The sequence below is a fragment of the Manduca sexta genome, chromosome 23, assembly GCF_014839805.1.
Source record: "Manduca sexta isolate Smith_Timp_Sample1 chromosome 23, JHU_Msex_v1.0, whole genome shotgun sequence".
Taxonomy (NCBI): domain Eukaryota; kingdom Metazoa; phylum Arthropoda; class Insecta; order Lepidoptera; family Sphingidae; genus Manduca; species Manduca sexta.
This window is the reverse complement of record NC_051137.1, coordinates 5,332,264-5,353,883: the sequence shown is the minus strand read 5'-3', so window position 1 is coordinate 5,353,883 and position 21,620 is coordinate 5,332,264. Positions and strand designations below refer to the sequence as shown.

Here is a 21,620-nt window from a genome sequence, read left to right as displayed (position 1 = left end):
CGGCTATAAATTTTGAATGACACCCTCATGACGTGAGGTTTATTTTGGTAATGTTAATGCAGAAGTGATGAGAATAAAATACATAATATTACGTTGGACACATGCGCCGCCGGCCGGTTCCGGTGTATTACGTCACATGAGTGTCGTCTGCGCTCGCGCCCGCGCTTCGTTCATATGGTTTGTTTAAATGTACTATACCAAACTAACAATGAAATGTACTTGTTATTCTCAAGTCAGTCATTATATTTGCATTAAAATAACTAACTTTACAAAGTTTAATAGGCACCAATCATACAGATATGTGGTAGTTAGCTACCATACTACCAATATTGTATATTCTGTATTTATAAGGTATGAGATGTTATGCAATTTCATAAAATTTACTATAAATGTATAACAGACAAAAACTGATGTACTTAAGGTATTAGGCAGACAAGAAGAAAATGCAAATGGAGCATTAGACTCAAATAATGTGTTCCAAAGTGACCGTGTTAGATGAGTCACAAATCCATTTTGTGACAATTCCCAGCTTCTAAAATCAATAACTCAAACAGAAAATTATGAATATTGTACTTACTCAAAAGTAGTCCGGCTGGCAGGACTGCCCGCACCAGTATCATAGAAAAGTAGTACTTGTGCATTGTGATGTCTCTAAACAAATAACAATAAAGTAATTAATGTTACATTTGTACAATATATATATTAAGAAAATATATATGTTTTCTTGGTAATTTTTACAGCTAAAAGTTCATTTGGGTCTTAGTATACCTAAGTCTAAATTTATTATATTAGCCCACCACATATTTCTATGTTGGTATCCACATACTAAGAATATAAATTTAACCAACACCTAGTAAATAATATAGTTTTACAGCATGTATCCACATTTATTCATGAATTTAAGTAAAAAATTATAGACAAACAAAAAAGAAGAGGATAGAGGTATGTGCAAATATTTTATTTGGATTTATTACATTTATTATTCTGTCATGGTACACAATAAGAATAAGTTTAATAACATCACAGGTATAAAATTTTTAAGTTGACGAAAGTATAGAGAATATCGCTAGTAATACTTAAATTAAATACTATTTACATTTTAAATTATATGGTAATTATACCCACATAGGATTTACGGTTTGCTTTATCTAGATACCCACATAGAAAACAAATCATATATTTATTTGAAATAAAATATCAATAATGAAATCAGTGGTCAGTGCACTAAAAATACACTTATATTTCGTGACCTACTCACACAAAGTTTTATTTTTAAGTTAATTTGAACAGTATCACAGTAAGACATTTTACTTACTTATTTATTTCTGGAATATCAAAATCACATCATTCCATTTATACACAAACATTTCAGACGTACAGTCACAATAAGTCGGCACTTTTTGAGAAAATAAAGACGCATACTCAAACATTTTACGACATTGCAGATTTTTTGAAACAAAAACACGACCGCACTTCACCCAATCAGGATTGACACTTGAAGAAATCAATTGCCAGTTATCGTAGAAAGATTCTACTATGTCCTATTATCAATATGTCATGGTTTTTAATATAATTTAATTTATTAATAGTACAAAATTTGCTTAATTATGTAATTTAAGAGTAAATAAAATTTACAATTTAAATATTATTTCACAATAAAAATGTAGTTCTTATATATTACCTAAGAACAATATTACATTAAAACTGGTAACACTTAGTAGTGTTGTACTGGTTATTCGCCTAAACTCGAAACAATTGAACGTAGAAGATTTTTAGTTCTTGGTGAAGCGTTGGATCCAATTATATATGTTAAAATATTAATAAAAAGGTAGATATGCAATTACAAAGCACAGAATAATGACTTGAATTAATTTACATACACTATAGGTATAAGACAAAATACAAGCCGTCTTTTTGTTCGCACTGGCTTACAAACATTTAACACTGCCTTCATCTTTTGATTCTTATAAGCAACAGGATCGAGGAGTAACAAATACAGTTATTGCATAAATTCCCCATTTTCTTGGTGACTTAACATTTTTTTCAAAACCTGTGAATGCAAATCCTTTATAAATAAATAGTCTCCTAAGAAAGATTTCTTTTAACTACAGCGGTTAATAGTTGGTCTTGGTCCCGCATCTTAAGAATCCACCCCACAGAAGTCAAAATACGAACATAATATATTATAATGTGGAACATATGATTGTAAAAGTACTTATGTATCTTATGCCGGCGCCACACATAACAATAAATATTTGAACACATGTTTGAACTCATGTGTAGCACGGGTATTTGCGTATTTGTGCAAAGTTTCTTTAAATGTTTGCGTATTTGCCATTCGGTATCGGTTTTTCGACCACACATCAAAGCGTTCAAAGTTATCGAGTTACTTAAAGGAGAACCGATTATATGGAAACCTAAAAGTAAAACCCATAAAAATTGAAATTTGGTCAGTGTCTATAACTGTGTTCAAATGTGTGGCAAAGTCTTTGTTCAAATATTTGTCTATGTGTGGCGCCGGCATCAGATACAAGTTAGTATAAGTATTCATTAGTCGATTAATTTTGTACTCATACGATTTCGAATAAGAACGTCACTAGACCGAATTTATTTTTATTGCGAATTAATGGCGTAGCCAGGTAAGTTTTCTTGTTTATTTCTTATTTCATAGTGTTCCATGGTTTTCATTTGTTTTGTCTAAATGTTTTTCATCGAGCAAAATATTTAATCTTCTATAAAGTCAAAATTTTTTCAGCTGATCCGTTTTATTGCACGAAAAACCAATATTACGAGTAATGAACACGTATTGGATTTGTTCCGAATTTATTCGCTAGGATTCATTGTCATCACTTTCACTTTTTACGATTTGCTGTAATAGTGGTTGTAGCGTGCACCGAGGCGCAATCGCCATGGATGAGTGAGTTTCCCGACACTTCTCCTATTTAGTTCAAACATCGTGAATAATTATGGCAAGGTTACTCATATCCTCCGACGAAAATGTGACTATCATTGTTGGCGAGGGCCGCAGGAACGCGGCTATTTAATACTATCCATAAAAAACGTCTTTACAAAATGTTTTTATGGCTTGTTTTGTTTTTGTTTTTGGCAGCACCATGTCGACCCTAACGAAAATGACCCGCACGGTTAAGAAACTGGAGGTGCCCAGACCCCTGAAATCAACGACTAGTTCAGCACACAACCGCAACTCTGTTTTGGACGTCAAAATAAATTCTGGTAAGAATCTTATTGGATTTTGAATATTTTGATGCAGGGCCAAAGGATGTGAATTTGGATTATCATCAATCTTGATTTATTTACGTACAGATTTCGTTTTTCATAAATAATTATTTATTTATATTTTGTTATTTATAGAATACTAGCTTTTGCCCGCGGCTCCGCCCGCGTTACAAAGTTTTTGGGGCTAAAGTTTTCCGTTATAAAAGTCACACTATATATTTTCCCGGGAGCCTATGTTCATCCCAGGGTCACAAACTGTCTCCATACCAAATTTCATCTTAATAAGTTGGCTAGTTTTTTAGTTTAACACGTTCAGACAGACAGATGCAGCGGGGGACTTTGTTTTATAATATATTTTTTAGAACTTTTTAAGAGGAACAATCCTGTCATACATCATTGGTGCATAACTTTAACCGTTCATGCAGTGCACGCAACGGAAGCTCTCGAAACTAATACATTTTCCCCGTTTTTGCAACATGTTTCATTACTGCTCCGCTCCTATTGGTCATAGCGTGATGATATATAGCCTATAGCACTCCACAAACAAAGGGCTATCCAACAGAAAAAGAATTTTTCAATTTGAACCGGTAGTTCCTGAGATTAGCGTGTTCAAACAAACAAACAAACTCTTCAGCTTTATATAATAGTATAGATATACAAAGGAGATCCTACATTTTTAATGAGATGGTATTTGTGTGATTTTTTGCTTTAATAGAGAGGCTGTACCTAAGACTCTTCTCCACAATCATTAAAGCTAATAGAATAATGTAAAATAATGTAGGGAGTTACATATCCAAACAATAAGGCTATTGTTAGGTATATTATTCATATACAAGTTAGTGATGTAGAAAGGCATTTTGGCTATGGTGACAGCTATTATTTTTTGTTAACAATAGCCTACACCCAAGAACATAAAGGATGCCCTAATATTACCCAAATTGATTCAAGTCCCAGCAGTGTTTGAATAGTATAAACATTGAAATATCTCCAGAAATTTTCACATTTAAGATATATATTTTTTTATTGCAAATGTGTGACTAGACAAGAAAGCCAGTTGTCTGTTTGCAAGTAATACATCCGCCTAGTAGCTACACCATAAAGAACTTTGAATAACAAAGCACTTTATAACACTGTACTCACCAATGGCGAAGCAACCATATAATTTGATTCCTTACTGCTTCCTTTTTAGGTATATTTATGTTTGTGTAAGTTTTTGTTTTCTATTAAATTGTTACTATTCATCTTGAGAAAATATATAAATCTTTCATGCGAGCAAACCCACAGGCAAAAACGATGTGTAATTCAAAGAAATTTAAGAAACAATGACCAATAGAACAGCTTTTCTTCATTGTTTCAAATTCTTATCATGTAAAAAGAAAATATTCCCTGACCTACATTCAAATACACAGTTTTTATACCTATCTGAAACTTGTAGTGCGCCTTGTTTAATTAATATTTATCTGAAGCGATTAGAATTATTTAAATTATTTTAATTTTTCATGATATTTATCGTGATATAGCAAAGGGTAAATCTAAGTATGATGATCACTGGTCATTACTAAGCACAATTAAGTACAGTTCTAATATTATAATGTTATACTAATAAAAGCAATAATAGCCTACTTGGAGTGGAATAGACTGTCGAGGTAAATGTCTGCTGAAGGCACACATCACTGACTTTTTGAAGAATTGTATTACAGGAGGCCCTTGCCCAGTAGTACAACAGTATATAATAAAGGGCTGGTAGTATTATTATACTAATAGAAGTTTGGCATTCCACAATCATTGGTAGAAATATTCTGGCTCTCATCTAGATTAACATGGAGCCATAAATAATAGATGAACCCAAAAGAAATAGAGTTTTAAGTGTTATTTGAACTTAAAGTCAAACAAAACATTAAATAAAGGTACATACACACATTTCTAAACATGTACCTGTGTTGTTTGTTTATATTTTCAATGCGATATCATGTTATGCCTTGTTATACCTTGCATGCATGTTATGCTTGCAATTGGTAAATACCTACTACTTGGTTTTGTAGCTACTATATTTGTACCTGTTATATAGAGGTTGCAAAAGAAATCAACTACCTTAAATATGTTCTTGGAATTGCCTGCTTTTCTAATAAAATCTAGATTTAACATATCCTGACCAGCTTGTATAGATCTCTTGGGTTTGGTTTAATCTTGTGTTATATTTACATCACATAGTTTTATATTCTTTGTTATTTTTCCTAATTTGATTTGCTAAGTTAGACCCATAGCCTGAAGGGTACCTCGCGTCAAAATAAGGCAAAACCTCGTTAGCTAATTCTAATTTGAACATACTAAAATTAGGGTAGCGAGTAATAAGCGAGTAGCTAAAGCCTTGTGATAGCCGTAATTTGTCAATACGGAACAAGTATTTGTAACCAATTATTCTATTTCCTATTAAGTTACAACATGTGACAAGTACGCATTACGTGGGTCGTTGGTTAGGTGTTTAGCGATACGATTCCCAAGTCGAACATTACTTCGTATTAGTTTTCAGATGTACGTGTATTTGCGCCCAATAATGTAATTATTTTGCGATGGATCACATTATGATATACGATAATGTTGTTTGCGTAATGTGGGGGCGCTAACATTCGTGTGTACTTTGGTGTTCTACTCTTCTCGCGTCTGTTTTGAAAATAAGCTAAGACTAATGCTTACTATATTTTACTGAATTTCTAACTACTTACTTTACTGGAATATTTAAGTATTCGAATACATGAATTATAACAGTGCTAATCGCGGCACGAACACAAATTTAAGAATGGAATAGACAACTTTAATCTACGAATAAACCCTCACACCTTTTGTAATATTTGTAAGCATTACCATCACTTTTTTAGTACTGTGAATTCTCATATACAATTAAGAACTCGTAACTATGAGGCGCATTGATGCAGATTGGTGGTCTCCTAATATAAAATTAGCATTCAATAGGTAGCGAGTTGGCTGTGCTCCTACCATTGCTAAAGTCCATGGGCGGCAACTGCTTACCATCAGGCGCACTTAGCTCGTCTGACTATTGATACAAACAAAATCGGCAATAGTTTGTAACGTGTTTAGACGTTTCAAGTACGTACCATACCCATATAAAGCGTTAATTGCGTGTATAATATCATGTTCGGCGATGTATAAATAGGCGATGATGAAACGTAATGTTTGTTTGTTCCAGTCGATGACCTGATTGTGTTGGCAGAGGCGGTTGCCTATCAAATGATGCAGGGGAACTACGACCGCGCGCTCCAGAGCAACGTGGCCACTATGTACTCTAATCTGAAGCTATATGGCGCACAGCTTGAAGTGCTCTATAAGGATTTTCTGGATAGGTAAATGCGTGTTTGCGACATACAATGGTTTAATTGCATTTTGTTTATATTTTTGTCGTAATGAGCATATTTGCGAAATAGTTATGACTTATGATTATATTACTTTCTGTGTAATTAAATTATTTGCACAGTATCTAGGTCGAAGGTGTGTCTAAGGTCATATGATTTTGTTCATGAGTAATATAAGGTGTGTATTACAAAATTACATATGATCTGACTAATTTTGCTAATTAAATAATTTACATATCTGTCAAAATTAATTTATTATGACATGATAAATTTATTTGCTTTAATGGCGTGTTTGTTTCAGGTACTTTGTGGTGTTCAGGAATGGTTCGCAGGACGAACGGCTCGATAAGAAGACGAGACTTCATCTCTTGGAGTTGATCGAGTTGCGAGCCAAACTGTGGCAGGGATCGGATTACATGAGTCAATACTACAGGCACCGTGGTACACATGCTGAGGTAATTCATGACCTTCAAGTCTCTATAGTCCCCACGGTAATTAGTTTAAATTATTGACATGTTTGTTGACTATGTAGTATAATCATTTACATTTGACGAGTAATACATGTGAAATGAAAGACAAAGTATCGATTTAAATTATGAAGGTAATCTACAAAGGTTTCCTTAAATATAACGGCGCGATGATAGTGTGTGTGAAGTGAGGGTGTGTGATGTTTGTTCGCAGCCGCTGCTGGTGCCGACGATGGAGGGTTCCGGGGCGGGCGGCTCGGTGTCCCCCACGCTGGCTGCGCCCGCCGAGCCGCCCGCGCTGCTCGCGCCCGGGGAGGTCATCAAGCCCTCGGGCAAGTTCCCCAAGCCCACCAAGATCCCCGGCAAGAACTACTCCAAGGACGAAGTCGTCATTAGAAATGCTGACTCCGGAAAAGGTGAGAATCGCACTTACTCATTTATATGCATGTTTATTATGAACGCGACGATGGGTACAAACGACGCGAGTGCATGAGGAGGCCGATGTGAAGCTTATCTATTCCTAGCGTTATTTATTTGGACGAGTTCTGTGTACTTAGTTCGTTTTAATGGTGCATGTTGATAAGCGAACGGTTGTAAAATTATACATTGACGGAAGAACGTTAGCTTTCCACATTTTATTGACGATCATTGATCTTGCTATCAACATGATGCACCGAGTCGCATACACCAGGATAATATTTGCGATTCAACTGCGTACTAATGATTGGTAATTCGATGCGCAATGACTCGTCTTGTCCGACTTGGTTATGTTGAGGTCAAGATACTGAATGCGGTCGCAATAGAAGCGCGCTATCTGGTGGCGTATCTCAAGTTGTATTGTGGTGTTCCAGTGATGGGTATCAAGGGCAGGAGGGTGCACATGATCGAGGAGCTAAGTGATACGATTATATCGTTTCAGCGAGGTATGAACGCACGATGCGGGCCGTGTGACGCTTGCGCATGGTGTGGAGGGCTCTTGTCATTTCTATCCACTGTAACAATACTCTTACCCCACTTGTAAACCATCGCAAAACACAAACAAACATACTAATGTACATCAATATCACCCATATCAATATTCTCCTTCGTTCTCAATCTAAAATAATATAATAGAACATTTCCTTTACTAATGTAACAATGATAAAACATATCCCGTGATGCAGTGCGACGGTTGTGGTTTCAATTCATTAACATTCAAAAGATACAATTTTCACTGCCTATTAATTGCATTAGCTTTGTGCTTCTTGAAACAATAACACATACTAATGTATGAGAATCCGAGAGGTTGTGGTGACGTCATTACGGCAATGGTGTTTTCAGTGAGCCCCGGAGCTAAGGAGCGTCTCGTGCAAATCACTGGCCCCAATGAGGAAAATGTCAAGTGAGTAATTTGAGACTAAACGATAGTATGTTGTGCACGTAAGCTTTGAGATCACAGGCGATAAAATTCTCTGTCATAATAAATCATAATCTGTATTGATAAATCAATAGTAGGATTTAGTGAGTATTCTCAAGTGCCTTGGCGCGCGTCTTCTAATCTCGTATGTCATATGAGTGTGGGTATTTCAATACCAATGCGCATTTTAATGCAATCTCTACGCGTAGATTTTTTTCTAATTTTTATTTGAATCCTTTTTACGAGATAATAAAAAAGTTTGTGTAGGTCTTCTCAAAGATATAATTAGTTAATATTAAGACGTTTAATGTTTGTTGTACAGTAGCCATAGTAGACTATGTAACTAACAAAAGTGCCTGATATCTGGGCAGATCTTATCCTTGTATATCGTCGCTGAAGTTCTAAAACGGTGTAAGTGAACATTTAAGCGAAATATACTTTGTACCTTTATCACTCGATAGGAAATAGAAAGCACAGCTTTTGACCAACCACATGCGTGTTTATTCCAATTTTAAATGAAGTTAACTTAAACACTAGTTTAATACAAAAAACGCAGCATTTTTTGTCTTTTGAAAAGTTGTTTTTTTTTTAATTAATCGGTGTTAGAAGTTTAGCGAGGATTTGCACATCGCACATAAGATAATTTGAAGTTGTGTGACGTTCATGAGGTGTGTGTAATGTTGTGCGGTTGGGTGTGCAGCCACGCGAAGCACCTGATCGGCGACACGATCCGCCGCAACGCGTCGCCCGTGCGGCTCGAGGGCGCGGAGGGCGGCGGCCGCGGCTCGCGCGCCTCGCTCGACTCCGCCGGCTCCGACGAGCCGCCGCGACACGAGGTACGCACGCACCACCACACCACCATCACACCACCACCCTTCACGTGCTAAATAAATCATTTATCATATTTCTGCATTCGGTATGATGGCGTCCTTAACACCCTGACGCGGAAAGTGGACGCTCTATTCGCTTTATTACAGGGCTGGTGTTAGAATTAAAATTTGATTATGCCTTTTGTGTGTTTCAGAAATCCCCTCACAACTCCAGAGCTCTGCTTCATAGTTTTTCTACGAATGATGCTGCATTAGGAGAATATAAGTATACTGTGACTTTCGGACCACATTCCATTAAGATCACGGGCAACAATTTGGATCTTGTTAAGGTAATATTCTTTCTATTGAATTCATCACTATATCGTATTTTAGAGTCTTGTTGCGTAGTATCATGAAACATGGTCTCTGATGACTGATTTTGAACCGACATTCTGAAGAAAAATGACCGATGTCCACAGTGTAAACATTTGTTTTGTGCCTATATCCCGTAATATAATATTATAATGTATGTGTACAGACGGCGAAGCTAGTGCTGGACGAGTACTTCGAGAGCGCGGGCGCGCTGGAGGCGCTGGGCGCGGGGTCGGGAGACTTCTTCACGCTGTCGCAGCGGCCCGGCGCCGCGCTGCTGCTGCGCGACGACACCGCGCTCAACGGCACCGACGACGACGTGTTCGCGCCCTCCGACCACGCTGGTACGTACCGACACTGTCTTGCGCTCAACATATCCTGCCCAACATGACTGCTCACTTACACGCTTTCAGTTACATCTTGCTGTATTTGAACGTAATGTATGGTATACGTATAATGGTTATTACACGAATTTATATTCGTGTAAAACATCGACGACACAAGATCTAGCTGAAAGTGCATCCTCTATAAGTGGGGACAAACTGAGTCTTCTTATTCATTACCGCCTACTAATTGTACCAAGTCATGATGATATTAATCAACTGGAAAATCTCAAATCAGTACAATATTTGAATTCGCATGGAACAGTAGTTTGTGAAAGAAATGGTTATAGCATGAATTTTTGCGTTTGAAATAACGAGTGTGACATTATTTCCAGTAGTAGTTTGATAAAAGCGAGGACTGACCGAAGCATGTATATTTAAATGAAACGATATCGGTATTTCATAACATCAGTTTTGAGCCATTTATCAGATACTCAGCCTTATCATATAATATTTGGTATCCATGATGTCTAGTGCGAATATATAATATATACTATGTTCAAATTTATTATATCTATGTATTTATTAACTGATATTTTATTTATGTTTTATCTAATCACTGACCACTTGGATCCACGGTCGTCGTATGTTTTTCCAAATTTTTTCTCATCATACATAACAAAACATTTTTATAACAAAATTCATATTGTTGCCGCCCTCACTTGCCAAATTATAAGCAACAAGGCCCCTGATATCGCTCTATTCGGAAACGGCTGCACTTCCAACTACCTGTTTTTTATTTGTTACATCATAAATTACTGAATATTTACAGTATATTATTAATATTCATTTAAACAAAATGAACTTACAGTTACAGAAAATAGGGGAAAAAAAAGAGGTGTTTTCTTAAGTATTTTCCAGTATAACGACAACGTTTTTTTTTCTAAGGTTTTGATGTGTGTCGCTATTTGTTCCGTCACTGTGTTTATTTTGGTTCGATATGAATTCAATGTTCGATGTGAAGGAACCGTTGCAACATATTGTATCCCAACAAGCGAGGGTTAGGAAGGGTGTGGGAGATGGTTGCCGTCGTTTCCGAGTAGTGCGAGCTAGTGTGGCAGTGTGGGTCGGGCGGATCGCGGGTTCGTGGGTCGGTGGGTCGGTGGGTTGTGTAACGTGGCGTGGCGTGTGTGCAGCGGCGGAGGGGGACGCCACGCCGCGCCGTCCGCGCTTCTCGCGCGCCACCAGCACTGACAAGAACCAAGGTAACACGCCACACACCCACACATTCTCACACGCTCACACACGCTCACACACACTCACACACACTCGTACACACTCACACACACTCGTATACACTCATACACGCTCATACACACTCACACACACTCGTACACACTCACACACACTCATACACGCTCATACACACTCACACACACTCGTACACACTCATACACGCTCATACACACTCACACACACTCGTACACACTCACACACGCTCGCGCACACTCTGTACCGTCTCCGAACGCACTGGCTAATCGCAAACCACTACTCTTAATACATTTTAATACTTATTCACTGGTAACCCAATTTTGAGTTTGTTGAAATTTATTATTATTAATATACAAAATGCATTTATTTTCTAGTATAATTAATGAAAAACATTCAATAAATTCTAGCAAACTTTACGGCGTCGTCGTCTCAAGTAAAACACACCTCCACATTTCGTAAGACTTGGAATTGGTCACTATAATTACTCTCAATCACTAACATTATTATTGGTTTGTATAAACTGAAAAAGAAACAATATAAATAAAGAGTGGTGGTTATATATTACTTTTATAGTGATTTCGGATGGTGTTTATCGGCTGTATGTATTTATGTTCGTGTCGCACTTGCTTCATTAGACTCAGTTTTGTAATACATATTTTTATTAAATTAACAATAGTTCGACTGGTCTTTGAAGATAGCTTATCTATATTTTAGTGAATTTGATAGATTTCTTACATTTGCTATTTTAGTATTACGGTAAAGGAACACATTTTTGATAATATGATTATACTTAGTTTGTTGTTAATACGGAGACTTTGATTAATCTGTGATACTTTGACTATTTTCCGTGGACCCTTCGAACTATTATTTCATCCGCAAACCATTTCTCAAAAAGGACGCAGTGTATACATGCAAATTTGTAAGTGAAGAATGAAAAGTTAAAATGGGTGTTTCTAACTTAGTGGTTGTCTACAGTATTTTTAGCACATCATTTAATCATTTCATCATGTATAATTGAAGGCGTAACCTATTGCGCTTCAAACACAGTACTATATTAAAAGATTAACGCTTTGTTAGTTCTTGTCGTGATATGACTGGATAATGATCTACATCTAAAATATAGTGTTGATGTGTTTTGATTTCTTTATTCCCAAGTATAGAGCTTGAGAGTGAATTTTTGTATCTAATGTTTTTGCACGATACATTTTTCTTGATTATAGCTTTTAAGCACATGAAGTTTGAGAGTATGCTAAAATACTAACATACACGACGTTACCCACAAAAACAAAATAAAAACAGTTTCAACTCGTGTCTGCCGTATCGCTTATAGAGAATGGGGGCTAATCGTGGAGTAGCGCAATACGTCATCGCACCGCAGGCCCACGGGTGTGTGTGCCCGAGCGGTGCACAACGCTGAGTGCGGACGCTAACCGTGCGTGTGCGCAGGTGGCGGCTCGCGGCAGTGCTACACGTACGAGACGCTGCTGCAGTACGCCGACTCGCCGCTCAGCAAGCTGCCGCCCGCCGGCCTGGCCGGCTTCCCGCAGGAGCTGGCGCGCAAGGTAACGCTGGCGGAGCCTCGCGCCGCCCCGCGCCGGCCCCCGCACTCCCCCGCACCCGCCCCGCTCGCGCCGCCCCCGCCGCCCCCGCCGCTGTACCGCGTGTGGACGCCGCTGCACCATCCCAACTACTTAGCCGCACTCCTGTGCCGCAATTTCTATTGACCGGTCCGGCCTTACCCACTCCCTGTCTGACCGGAGCCTCTCTCCCCGATCCCATATCTCCCTATTTGTCGTTACTTGCCGTCGACATCCAATAAATTGCACATATAACGATTAACCGGTCGAAAGCTGGGCTTTCGTCCGAGTTCAATTGTTATGGCTTCTTGTCGATGGCGATTTACTTGATGTTGGATTAAGCTTTCTCGCATTGTTCGACGGATACAATTAATTATCAATGCATCCTGCAGATGCTTAATACTACCAATATTTATTGTCAAGAAAATATTGGGCCGAACGTATGCGAGATCGATCCGTGTTTGCTTTGGTTTTCCACGCGCTGAGCTTGATGCACCCGCTTTTGACTAATTTGCATGTTTCCAATCAGTGTAAGGGTTCAAAAAATCTCTATGCATTTATATACTCGTAGTCCAAAATATTCGCAATCATAACAATATAGTCGCTTCCAAACTGTGATTTGCCATAAGTGATTTAACCTAATTCTAAGTAAATTATAGGCGTCTTTTACTCTAAGAACTGATTGATCTCAGTAGAATAGTTTTAATAGAAGTAAGTGCCATAATTAATAAGACTGATGTTAGTGGTTTAATTGGAAGCGGCCGATACTAGATTACGACGACGAATCCGCGAAAAGATGGAATGAAATACTAATCCGTGACATAGTCGGCGATTAATCAATTTAAAGTGGTTTAAATTTACTTAAAGTAAATTCAACCTTTAATCTCGCAATTGTCGGATCTTAGCTTTTCTTATTAAGGCTGATTTCTAAATTGTTAAGTTTTTGGAGGATCTATTTTTCTTTACTGATAGCTTGACCATTTATAAGAATAATATATAGACGTTTATTAAATGTTGATGATTGTTTTACACAGAGTTTTTAAAATATTTACTTGATAAATTACTAATTATACTTGACATGTTTTATTACACGCTGCTCGGACAGAACGGATATTCGAGAGGGGTTCGCTACAGGTAGAAACTGTCAGTTCGTCCGTTTCATTAGAGAAGTGCTAAATTTGTTTCTGTACGACAGTGTTACGTATAACTGTCGCGTTGTTTTTGTGATGAGATGTTAAATTGTCTGTGTTATACTTTGTCATTGTCAATTTTGATTTTAAATATAATAATTTAAAAACTCATGGACTGTGCCTATTCTTTCACTCGCTTCCTAACACAACACATCCTAGCCACTAACAACACACGCAAGCTTCCGGTCATGGATTTTCAGGACTTACTAATCTAATGTAGATGTGGTTCCGTGACTAACACGACGCGTGACGCGTGACGCCTGCGGCTAATGTGGAGTGGTGTCGACAGAGCTGCCTGGAGTTCGACAGCGCCGGGTACCTGCGCAAGGCGCGGCAGGCGGCGACCACGAGCGTGGCGGCGGAGGACGCGGCTGACTCGCCCGAGCCCGAGTAACGCGCGCGCTAGCACTCGCACCACTCGCGCCGCTCGGCCCGCTCGCACCACTCGTCCCGCTCGCACCACTCGTCCCTCGCACGTCGCCCGTGTCGGCTGCCGAGTGCCGCGCACCGGTGCCCTTTGTGTTTACGAGTATGCTAGATGAAGGAGTGAGCGAGGAGGTAGAAATTCTTGTACGTTCTCGTTTCGTTAGCCGTCCGTCATGTCAATGCTCTTGTGTGACGAGCTTCACTCTTAACACTGTCATGTGGACTATTTTAAAAGTATTAGCGCACCAAAATATTTATTTTTGTTAGTGGTACCACCACTTATTGTATGGTATACCTCATTTATTTCTGTAAATTAGCTGTGGATCTGATTATAAAATTGTGATAACACTATCAGACGTGCATGCTAAATTATTGTCTCTTATCATTGTAAATTGAGCGGAGTCCACAGTTTATATTGATCTCCCTTGAGCTGTCGCTTTAAAATCTATAAGACACGTAAGCAATGATATAACGGAGCCAAACCGCATTCTTGAAACTGAACTCTTCTTGACGTCCATTATTCAAGTAAATAATTGTGTTGTATATATTGACTCTGTTAGTATCGGAAGTCATACGAGTGATTCCATTTATTTTAAGAAGAATGCATGCATTTCTTTCGTGTGTTTGTATACTCATTTTCAAATTTTCTAGTGTCTAGTCCTGACTAGTAGATTTGTCGATTCTCACTATATTATAAGCTTTATATTGAGAGTAGGCCTGTCAATCAACATTTCATTATACTATGGCAGTTGAAATGTAGTGAGTATAAATTTATACATTTATTTTTTGTTATTTATGTTTGTTGTATTATTATTATTAGAGCTTTTAAAAGGACACGCTGTGCACTAAACCAAATAATTGTTGTGATTCCTAAAAATATATCGTTTAATGTGGTAGCTGGAGTGATTGGCAGGCTTTCTTGCGTATTCATATATATATTCACTTGTAGGTTAGCAATATCACATTAACCTAAACAGAAAAATATATTCTTTTGTTCTTTAGTATAATGTTAAATTCACAGTCTGAATATCAGGCGTAATCATTAGTTTGTTGTGTTGCCACTCGTCAATCTCGTTTTTATAAATTGTATTATTTTTTAGTTTTATTACCAGTGGGTAAGGGTGCACTTAAAGAGAAAAGTTTTGGAATTATATAATATATGCACCATATAAATTAATGATCCTATTGAATGGGATTCAAGAGTGGTATACGTACGTTTCACGTACTAAATAGTTGGAAATATAATAAAAATAACATACTAAATTGGTGCTTACTGTCTGGGAAGTATTATCGTTGAATTTATAATAAAGGTTTATGTTTACACATTTGTTTTTATGTAAGGCAGGCTATAATATTATGAAAATTGATGATATACTAAATTTTCTAATATATAAGAGTTTTATTTTATATCCTGAATTGGCTCTAATCGGTTAATAATAATCACAATTAAATCTGTTTGAACCCGTATTAGATATAATCAAACACTTACATGAGATAGGTTCTACAACACAGTGATTCTGATTTATGAATTTTGTACAAGTCTGTTTTCGACAAGTTCTCGACAAGGTAACTTCAATTGCAACATGCAGTATTCTTTATCTTTATTAATAATACCTCTTGAAATTTATATAAGTGACAAAAATACTTTTGATGAGGACAAAAAAATTAAGGCGATTTGTAATTAGAAGTTTGCTCAGCTACTTTTGTGGCTAAATAGTACATCGTTTTGTTTTTCTGTTGAGTGGCATTTAGCGTTAGAGGAAGCGGCACAAAACATTGTATAACTATGACAGACTTATACAATGTTTATTAGAAAAGTCCTAATGCTGGGACATTCTAAACAAACACGTTTTTTCTAAAGAATTTATTATATACAAAATTAAATACATTGGAGGCTGTACAGTTGATTACATTTACAACTCAACTATGGCTCATTCCGTATTAAACAATGCAAAATATTCCATGATATTATTTATATAAATAAAAGATGTACATGGCTTACAACTTCTCTATTTTGTAAAAATAATTATTGCAAATATTCAAATGTTTGCCATGGAATGTGCATTATTCCAATACCTATTTTATTACTGTAAAATGTGATCGAATTGGCAGATGGAAATACACTATCAATATTTTGTCAAAACACTTGGAAACAACGGTAGTTAATCTATTTAAATAAACAACAAAAGTTATGCTCTTTTATGATTTAGGCACAACAAAGCTAATTAGACTAGTTTGGCAAATATTAGTTTCTTAGCGGATGGGCAGAGAAGCTATTACAATGGAGTTGGCATACGGAAGATTGGATTATAATGTAGCAGAAACGTTCAAAAATGGATTTTCACCGAACCAGTTAACAATAGTTTCATTGCTATTGGACGATAGTATCTCATGGTGGGATATTACGGAGTTCTTTCGCGTCCTAACACCTTTTTTTTATTACTATCGTAAAGAAGAAAGGTGAAAAAGGTCCAAATACTTAAAATATTTAAAAGATGGCAGTTATAAGAATCAATCACTTAAGCTTACAACTAAATTATATAAATTAAACTGTACATGTTATTTGCAATTCTATGAAAAATGATATCAACAATAGAAGTCGACGTCGTCATCAGGAATGTTACTTTTACACAATTCTCTAATAAAATATAATTTAGCTCAAGATTATATAATAGCCTACTCCATACAGCTAGATCGCAACAGTACAAGTCTAACACGCATATTCACAAACAAAACTATGAAGCAATGCACCCGAACGTATAGTGTGGACAATTATTGTTTTTCGTTGACTATCAGACAGCATATTGAAGTAAAGCTGTGTCCTAATATTAACCAATCGCACGGCCCATATGCCTGTTTATACTGTCATCCCGGAAGCACTGAGAAACAGACTTATCATGGCAGCATTGTTTCATACTAAGCTAACATTTGTGAATATGCGCCTTAGAAATTACAACGCATAATGACTAAAGTTATAATCCTTTTTGTATTAAATTTCTTATTAGGCGTCTCACGGATTGTCCTAAGTATTTTAAATTTATTATTTATATTTGCCTTTTAGTCATCATGCGTTAGAATGGACAGATGGCACTCATTAAAGACTACTAACTTGACAAATGATACAGTTGGTTGATTTACATTTCTAAGATTTAATGTTTCTTACTTATAAAATAATGTAGACAAATATTTCATGTTGTATTAAAGAGAAAAGTCCTGACGAAATGAAAATAAGAATACGATGTTCCTTATATCATGTAAGGCTAAGTGACATGATGCCCTCGGCTACTTTCATTTTTGATGTTGGGTAAAACATAATATAATGTTAGCAATAAGCCTTATCTAAGCCATTAATTGCATTCATGTATATATTAAATGCCTGGAATTATATCATCGAGAAAACGGGGCGAGACGGAGCTGAAATAAATCAAATTTAAGCTAACCAAATAAAGGCGACCAAGTGTTGTTAAGATAGCTGCGTACACTGTATAGTGTATAGCGATTACAATTATTTGCTCAATCTGGACAATCTTATCTTACTTCTTACTCTTACTAATATTATAAATGCGAAAGTTATTGAAAATGTTTGGATATTGGTTAGTATTAGTACACAGAAATAGCTGACCGGATTTGGATGACTTGGAACACGGGTAGACCATACCCTGGACATAGGCTACTTTTATCCCAGTTATCTGCTGGGAAATAATGGAATTATTAATTGAGTTTTTATAGATGGCGCTGGCGTCAGACAAGTGACGCTATGAAGCCCTATTTTGAGACCTGTTGGTGATGGTGCGGCTTTGTGAGCGACACTTGTTTTAGATAGAAATTTACTTCCATTTTATCCCATTCGCCCTGTTTTACGTTCTATTTTATGCAAACCGTGCCCCCACGAGCCCCAGACCTCAACTCACTGCTGTTTAAGTGCACTAAAATAACAAGCATGTAGACTTCAACATTTCGTCCCCGTTACATCATATTGCCATCGTTGACAGTCTCGTCACGCCTCTTAAAAATAATAATAACGTTAATTAGTAACTAGACCGACTACAGGCCGAAAATAGCATGGTTATGAGTTGCCCAGTAACAGTTTTCCTTATATTATTTATAAAAGTAGTCCGGTAAAAAAGGGGTTATTAATTATAAGATTGCAAGCATAAACTAATGTAACACGTAAGAATAAGGCCATAATTAGTAATTGTTTTTCACGATTTTTATGAGTAACCCGTATTCCCCTTCACCCGTAAATTTACCTACCGTCGACTTTGCTTTGCCTATTAATATTATTTTAAAGCTATAGAAAATATTGGTTAAGTTTATGATTACTGAACGATTCATTAGCGTACTAAAAATTGGAGTCAACATATCTACAGCAACTAACAGCTATTCGTTAATTGTTTTTGATTAAATTGATTTAACATTTTCTATTGCTTGAATACGAAGGGTAAATGCATGTTGTACAATATTGCTTACGTGAAAGCACAATACAGTGGGTTGATTGTGTTAGTTCCTCTCCGACAGTTTGTCTGTGATGTTGGCGGACCGCAACCGCGCGTGTTGCATTATATCTGCCGACAAATCTTCGACCGTAGTGTACCTACATTTTTCGAAACTGAACAAGTCCGTAATAAACCCAACTATTTCTGCTTGGAAGCTCTCGCAGACGTCGCGCAGTCGCTCCTGCGGCCCGAGGAAGCCCCACACGAGCACTGGCAGTAAGTGTTCCGATATCGAGTAGAAATGCGCCATAAAGCCGTCTGGGTATTGTAGATAACGTCTTTTGGCCTTTATAACGGACCACACTGCTGTTGTTAATGCCTGTGGAACAAATATACTATGATTAATAACAATATAGCCATCGGTAGTCTAAAATATATTTTGTTAAATAATTTATTATACAGTCCGAAGATTTAGGTTAATTCCTTTGTTAAAAGTTAGCTCATCAAAGTACTATCAACTATAAATAACAACTTCTACATCATAGTAGCGTACGTCCTAAGTCACGGTCCAGCGCGTACGAGAAATCCGCGGCGCATAAATCGCACGAGTCGTCTGAAGAAGGTTTCTTTTTTAATTGTCCATTTAAGAAGTTCTATCAATTTAACCCCGCTAAATGATAATGATGATGAATGATGATAAATAGATACTAGTTAAATATTAACTTACACTTTCTTTAAAACCATCGGAGAGCCATCGGTTGCGTACGACCGCCAGCACCGACGACGGCGGCGACGCGAGGTCTTCGAATGCGTCCAGAAGAATGTAGTCTAGCACCACGTCGTAAAATGTTAGCGCCTAGAACATTCATAATAAAATAGGTATATGTACAATATGCTGGATAGCAAAAACTGCATTATACCTTCATGGATCCTTAGGTATATGCAAACCATGACATTGGTCTCAATTGTATACCATACCGCCGGGCGATGCTGCTATAGTTTTGGACAACACAGAAAACTAAGATGGTAATAAAGTGGTGGTAGCAGCTTGTATACGTAAATCGACGATTCTGCTAGGTTTTATATTTCTGGAACATGAGAAATAAAGATTAATACAATAAAAGAATTCCTTACCTTAACACCCTTGCTTGTTAACTCGCTCTCAATAGTGGACCAGTTAGTCCCGTCTGTCGCCCATGAAACCATTTCTTCATACGCCACTAGAAACTCTTTCGGTTCCTGAGGAAAGGTCAAATTTGTAATGTAACACTTAAAAAGATAATCCTTAACTCGTAAGATAGGCCAGAATAATCTAGCTGCTGTTGAGACCGCATCATGAAGTTGTTCGTTTGTCGACCTTATGTTTCGTCTGCACTCTAACTACCAAGGCTCATGTCGTAACATTATGGGTAAAGCATAAAAAATAGTAGAAAAATAATTATTGAAATGATTAAACTGTACCAATACTATTTTTCCTAGTAAAAATCAATTTAAAATCTACATACAAACAGTGTAAATTACCTTATCAGCGAACAGCAACAGATCGGTGAGGACTTGTCTTCCAGCGTCCACGAACCACGCCCACACCGCCGCGTCCTTAAACACCTGCTGGAACGCGAGCCGCAGGCAGTACAGCTTGCACAGGAACTCCGAGTCCGAGCTGCACTGCACCACGTCGGTGCGTAATGTTCTGTAACGGCGCAAGTGTATTTACTACAAAACACGCTGTGGGCATTTTCGTTTAATCACGAGTATGATCATTCATATATTATATATCATATATATTATGATCATAGTATATAAATATACATAATCACTCAATAGAAATTGAAAGATGCTGTACAAAATGCAACAAACAAGCATTCTTACCGGGTGTATTAACTTTTGGGGATGTTTTATAAAATTCATTAAAAAAAATACCTGTAAGGTATTCCATTTTCGAATTGTTTTACAGCCGCTTGATATAATTCCAAATTTTCTAGTTCAGGTAACGCCTCCGACAAATCATCGAATTCGCGTAAATCAGCGACCTGGTAATGAAAAAAATCAGATGAGTGTTATTGTTTTTCTTTTTTTATTGTGAAACAGTCTTATCACTATTGTCGTGATCCTTGGCTTAATGTCTGCAAAAGCTTGGGAGACGGTGTAGCGAGAAAATTTTGGGGGAAGGACGAGAAAGGAAGAGTGTATGCAGCACGGCAGAAGAGGATAAGGGGTAAAAGATCACCATGAGCAATTTAGAGGCCCGCTGTGTGTATATTTACAATTTCATACAACAACGCCAAATGTCCCCACCCAAGGTGTGAGCACAGGGGGCTTTTACCGCAAGCTTGTATAAACTCACCTGGTCCTCAGCGGAAGCAAAGGATTCAGCACTGGAGTGATGCTCGCGCTTGGTGTGCGAGGAGGTTGTGTGCGTGGAGAGGAGTCGGGAGCGGCGCCCTCCCGCCACCCCGCCTGCTCCCCCTATACCTCCCGCCGACGCCGCGTCACCCGCCGTCGCGCCGCCGCTCTCCGACCGGAACAGCACCGACCGCTGGTCCAGGAATAATAACTCGCAACGCTCCTGAAATATAACAATACAACAATATTTAAATCTGCTTAATTAATGCAAAAATCCTACTAAGTATATCTTTTTAAATTTTTCATACACTGACAACTGGAGTGATAAAGAACTTCTTGCATTAAACGTTGAATATTGTAATTTATAGTTCAATAATAAATTATATCAGTATGGGAAGTTGGTC

General features: G+C 37.4%; 3 protein-coding genes across 15 annotated transcripts in view; 1 reads left to right on the top strand and 2 right to left on the bottom strand.

Annotated features, from left to right (window-relative positions):
• The window catches only part of LOC115448274 (piezo-type mechanosensitive ion channel component), a 52,940-nt gene extending 51,452 nt beyond the window's left edge, over positions 1 to 1,488 (bottom strand). For all 7 annotated transcript variants that reach the window (XM_037441994.1, XM_037441998.1, XM_037441995.1 and 4 more), the window contains exons 1-2: positions 1,316 to 1,488; positions 578 to 651 (exon numbers count right to left, since the gene is read on the bottom strand). In XM_037441994.1, the coding sequence (XP_037297891.1) occupies positions 578 to 641 (64 nt within the window). In that variant the 5' untranslated portion in view covers positions 642 to 651; positions 1,316 to 1,488. The remainder of the gene's footprint in view (positions 1 to 577; positions 652 to 1,315) is intronic.
• Positions 1,489 to 2,553: 1,065 nt separating this feature from the next.
• Positions 2,554 to 15,826, top strand: LOC115448256 (eukaryotic translation initiation factor 4E-binding protein Mextli). 7 transcript variants are annotated; one of them, XM_030175633.2, is made up of 13 exons: positions 2,554 to 2,639; positions 3,110 to 3,234; positions 6,443 to 6,596; positions 6,907 to 7,060; positions 7,287 to 7,488; positions 7,924 to 7,995; positions 8,393 to 8,453; positions 9,169 to 9,304; positions 9,493 to 9,627; positions 9,816 to 9,993; positions 11,169 to 11,237; positions 12,691 to 12,806; positions 14,301 to 15,826. In XM_030175633.2, exons 2-13 carry the CDS (start codon positions 3,114 to 3,116, stop codon positions 14,403 to 14,405), a joined length of 1,503 nt encoding a protein of 500 aa, XP_030031493.1. In that variant the 5' UTR covers positions 2,554 to 2,639; positions 3,110 to 3,113; the 3' UTR covers positions 14,406 to 15,826. The 7 variants fall into 7 exon arrangements, with proteins under 7 accessions (XP_030031493.1, XP_030031495.1, XP_030031496.1 ...); XM_030175635.2 differs by lacking the exons at positions 2,554 to 2,639; positions 14,301 to 15,826 and adding exons at positions 2,656 to 2,917; positions 13,927 to 14,126; XM_030175632.2 differs by lacking the exon at positions 2,554 to 2,639 and adding an exon at positions 2,910 to 2,917.
• Positions 15,827 to 16,286: 460 nt separating this feature from the next.
• Positions 16,287 to 21,620, bottom strand: part of LOC115448253 (mitoguardin) — a 56,350-nt gene continuing 51,016 nt past the window's right edge. The window contains exons 5-10 of the mRNA XM_030175625.2: positions 21,218 to 21,439; positions 20,794 to 20,903; positions 20,395 to 20,563; positions 20,008 to 20,112; positions 19,601 to 19,729; positions 16,287 to 19,252 (exon numbers count right to left, since the gene is read on the bottom strand). Of these exons, the coding sequence (XP_030031485.1) occupies positions 18,938 to 19,252; positions 19,601 to 19,729; positions 20,008 to 20,112; positions 20,395 to 20,563; positions 20,794 to 20,903; positions 21,218 to 21,439 (1,050 nt within the window). The 3' untranslated portion in view covers positions 16,287 to 18,937. The remainder of the gene's footprint in view (positions 19,253 to 19,600; positions 19,730 to 20,007; positions 20,113 to 20,394; positions 20,564 to 20,793; positions 20,904 to 21,217; positions 21,440 to 21,620) is intronic.

Excerpts from the sequence above, each read along its gene's own strand:
- LOC115448256 (XM_030175632.2), top strand. Across the intron at positions 8,454-9,168 it reads CCCAATGAGGAAAATGTCAA|CCACGCGAAGCACCTGATCG; the intron begins GTGAGTAATTTG and ends TTGGGTGTGCAG. Across the intron at positions 9,305-9,492 it reads ACGAGCCGCCGCGACACGAG|AAATCCCCTCACAACTCCAG; the intron begins GTACGCACGCAC and ends TGTGTGTTTCAG.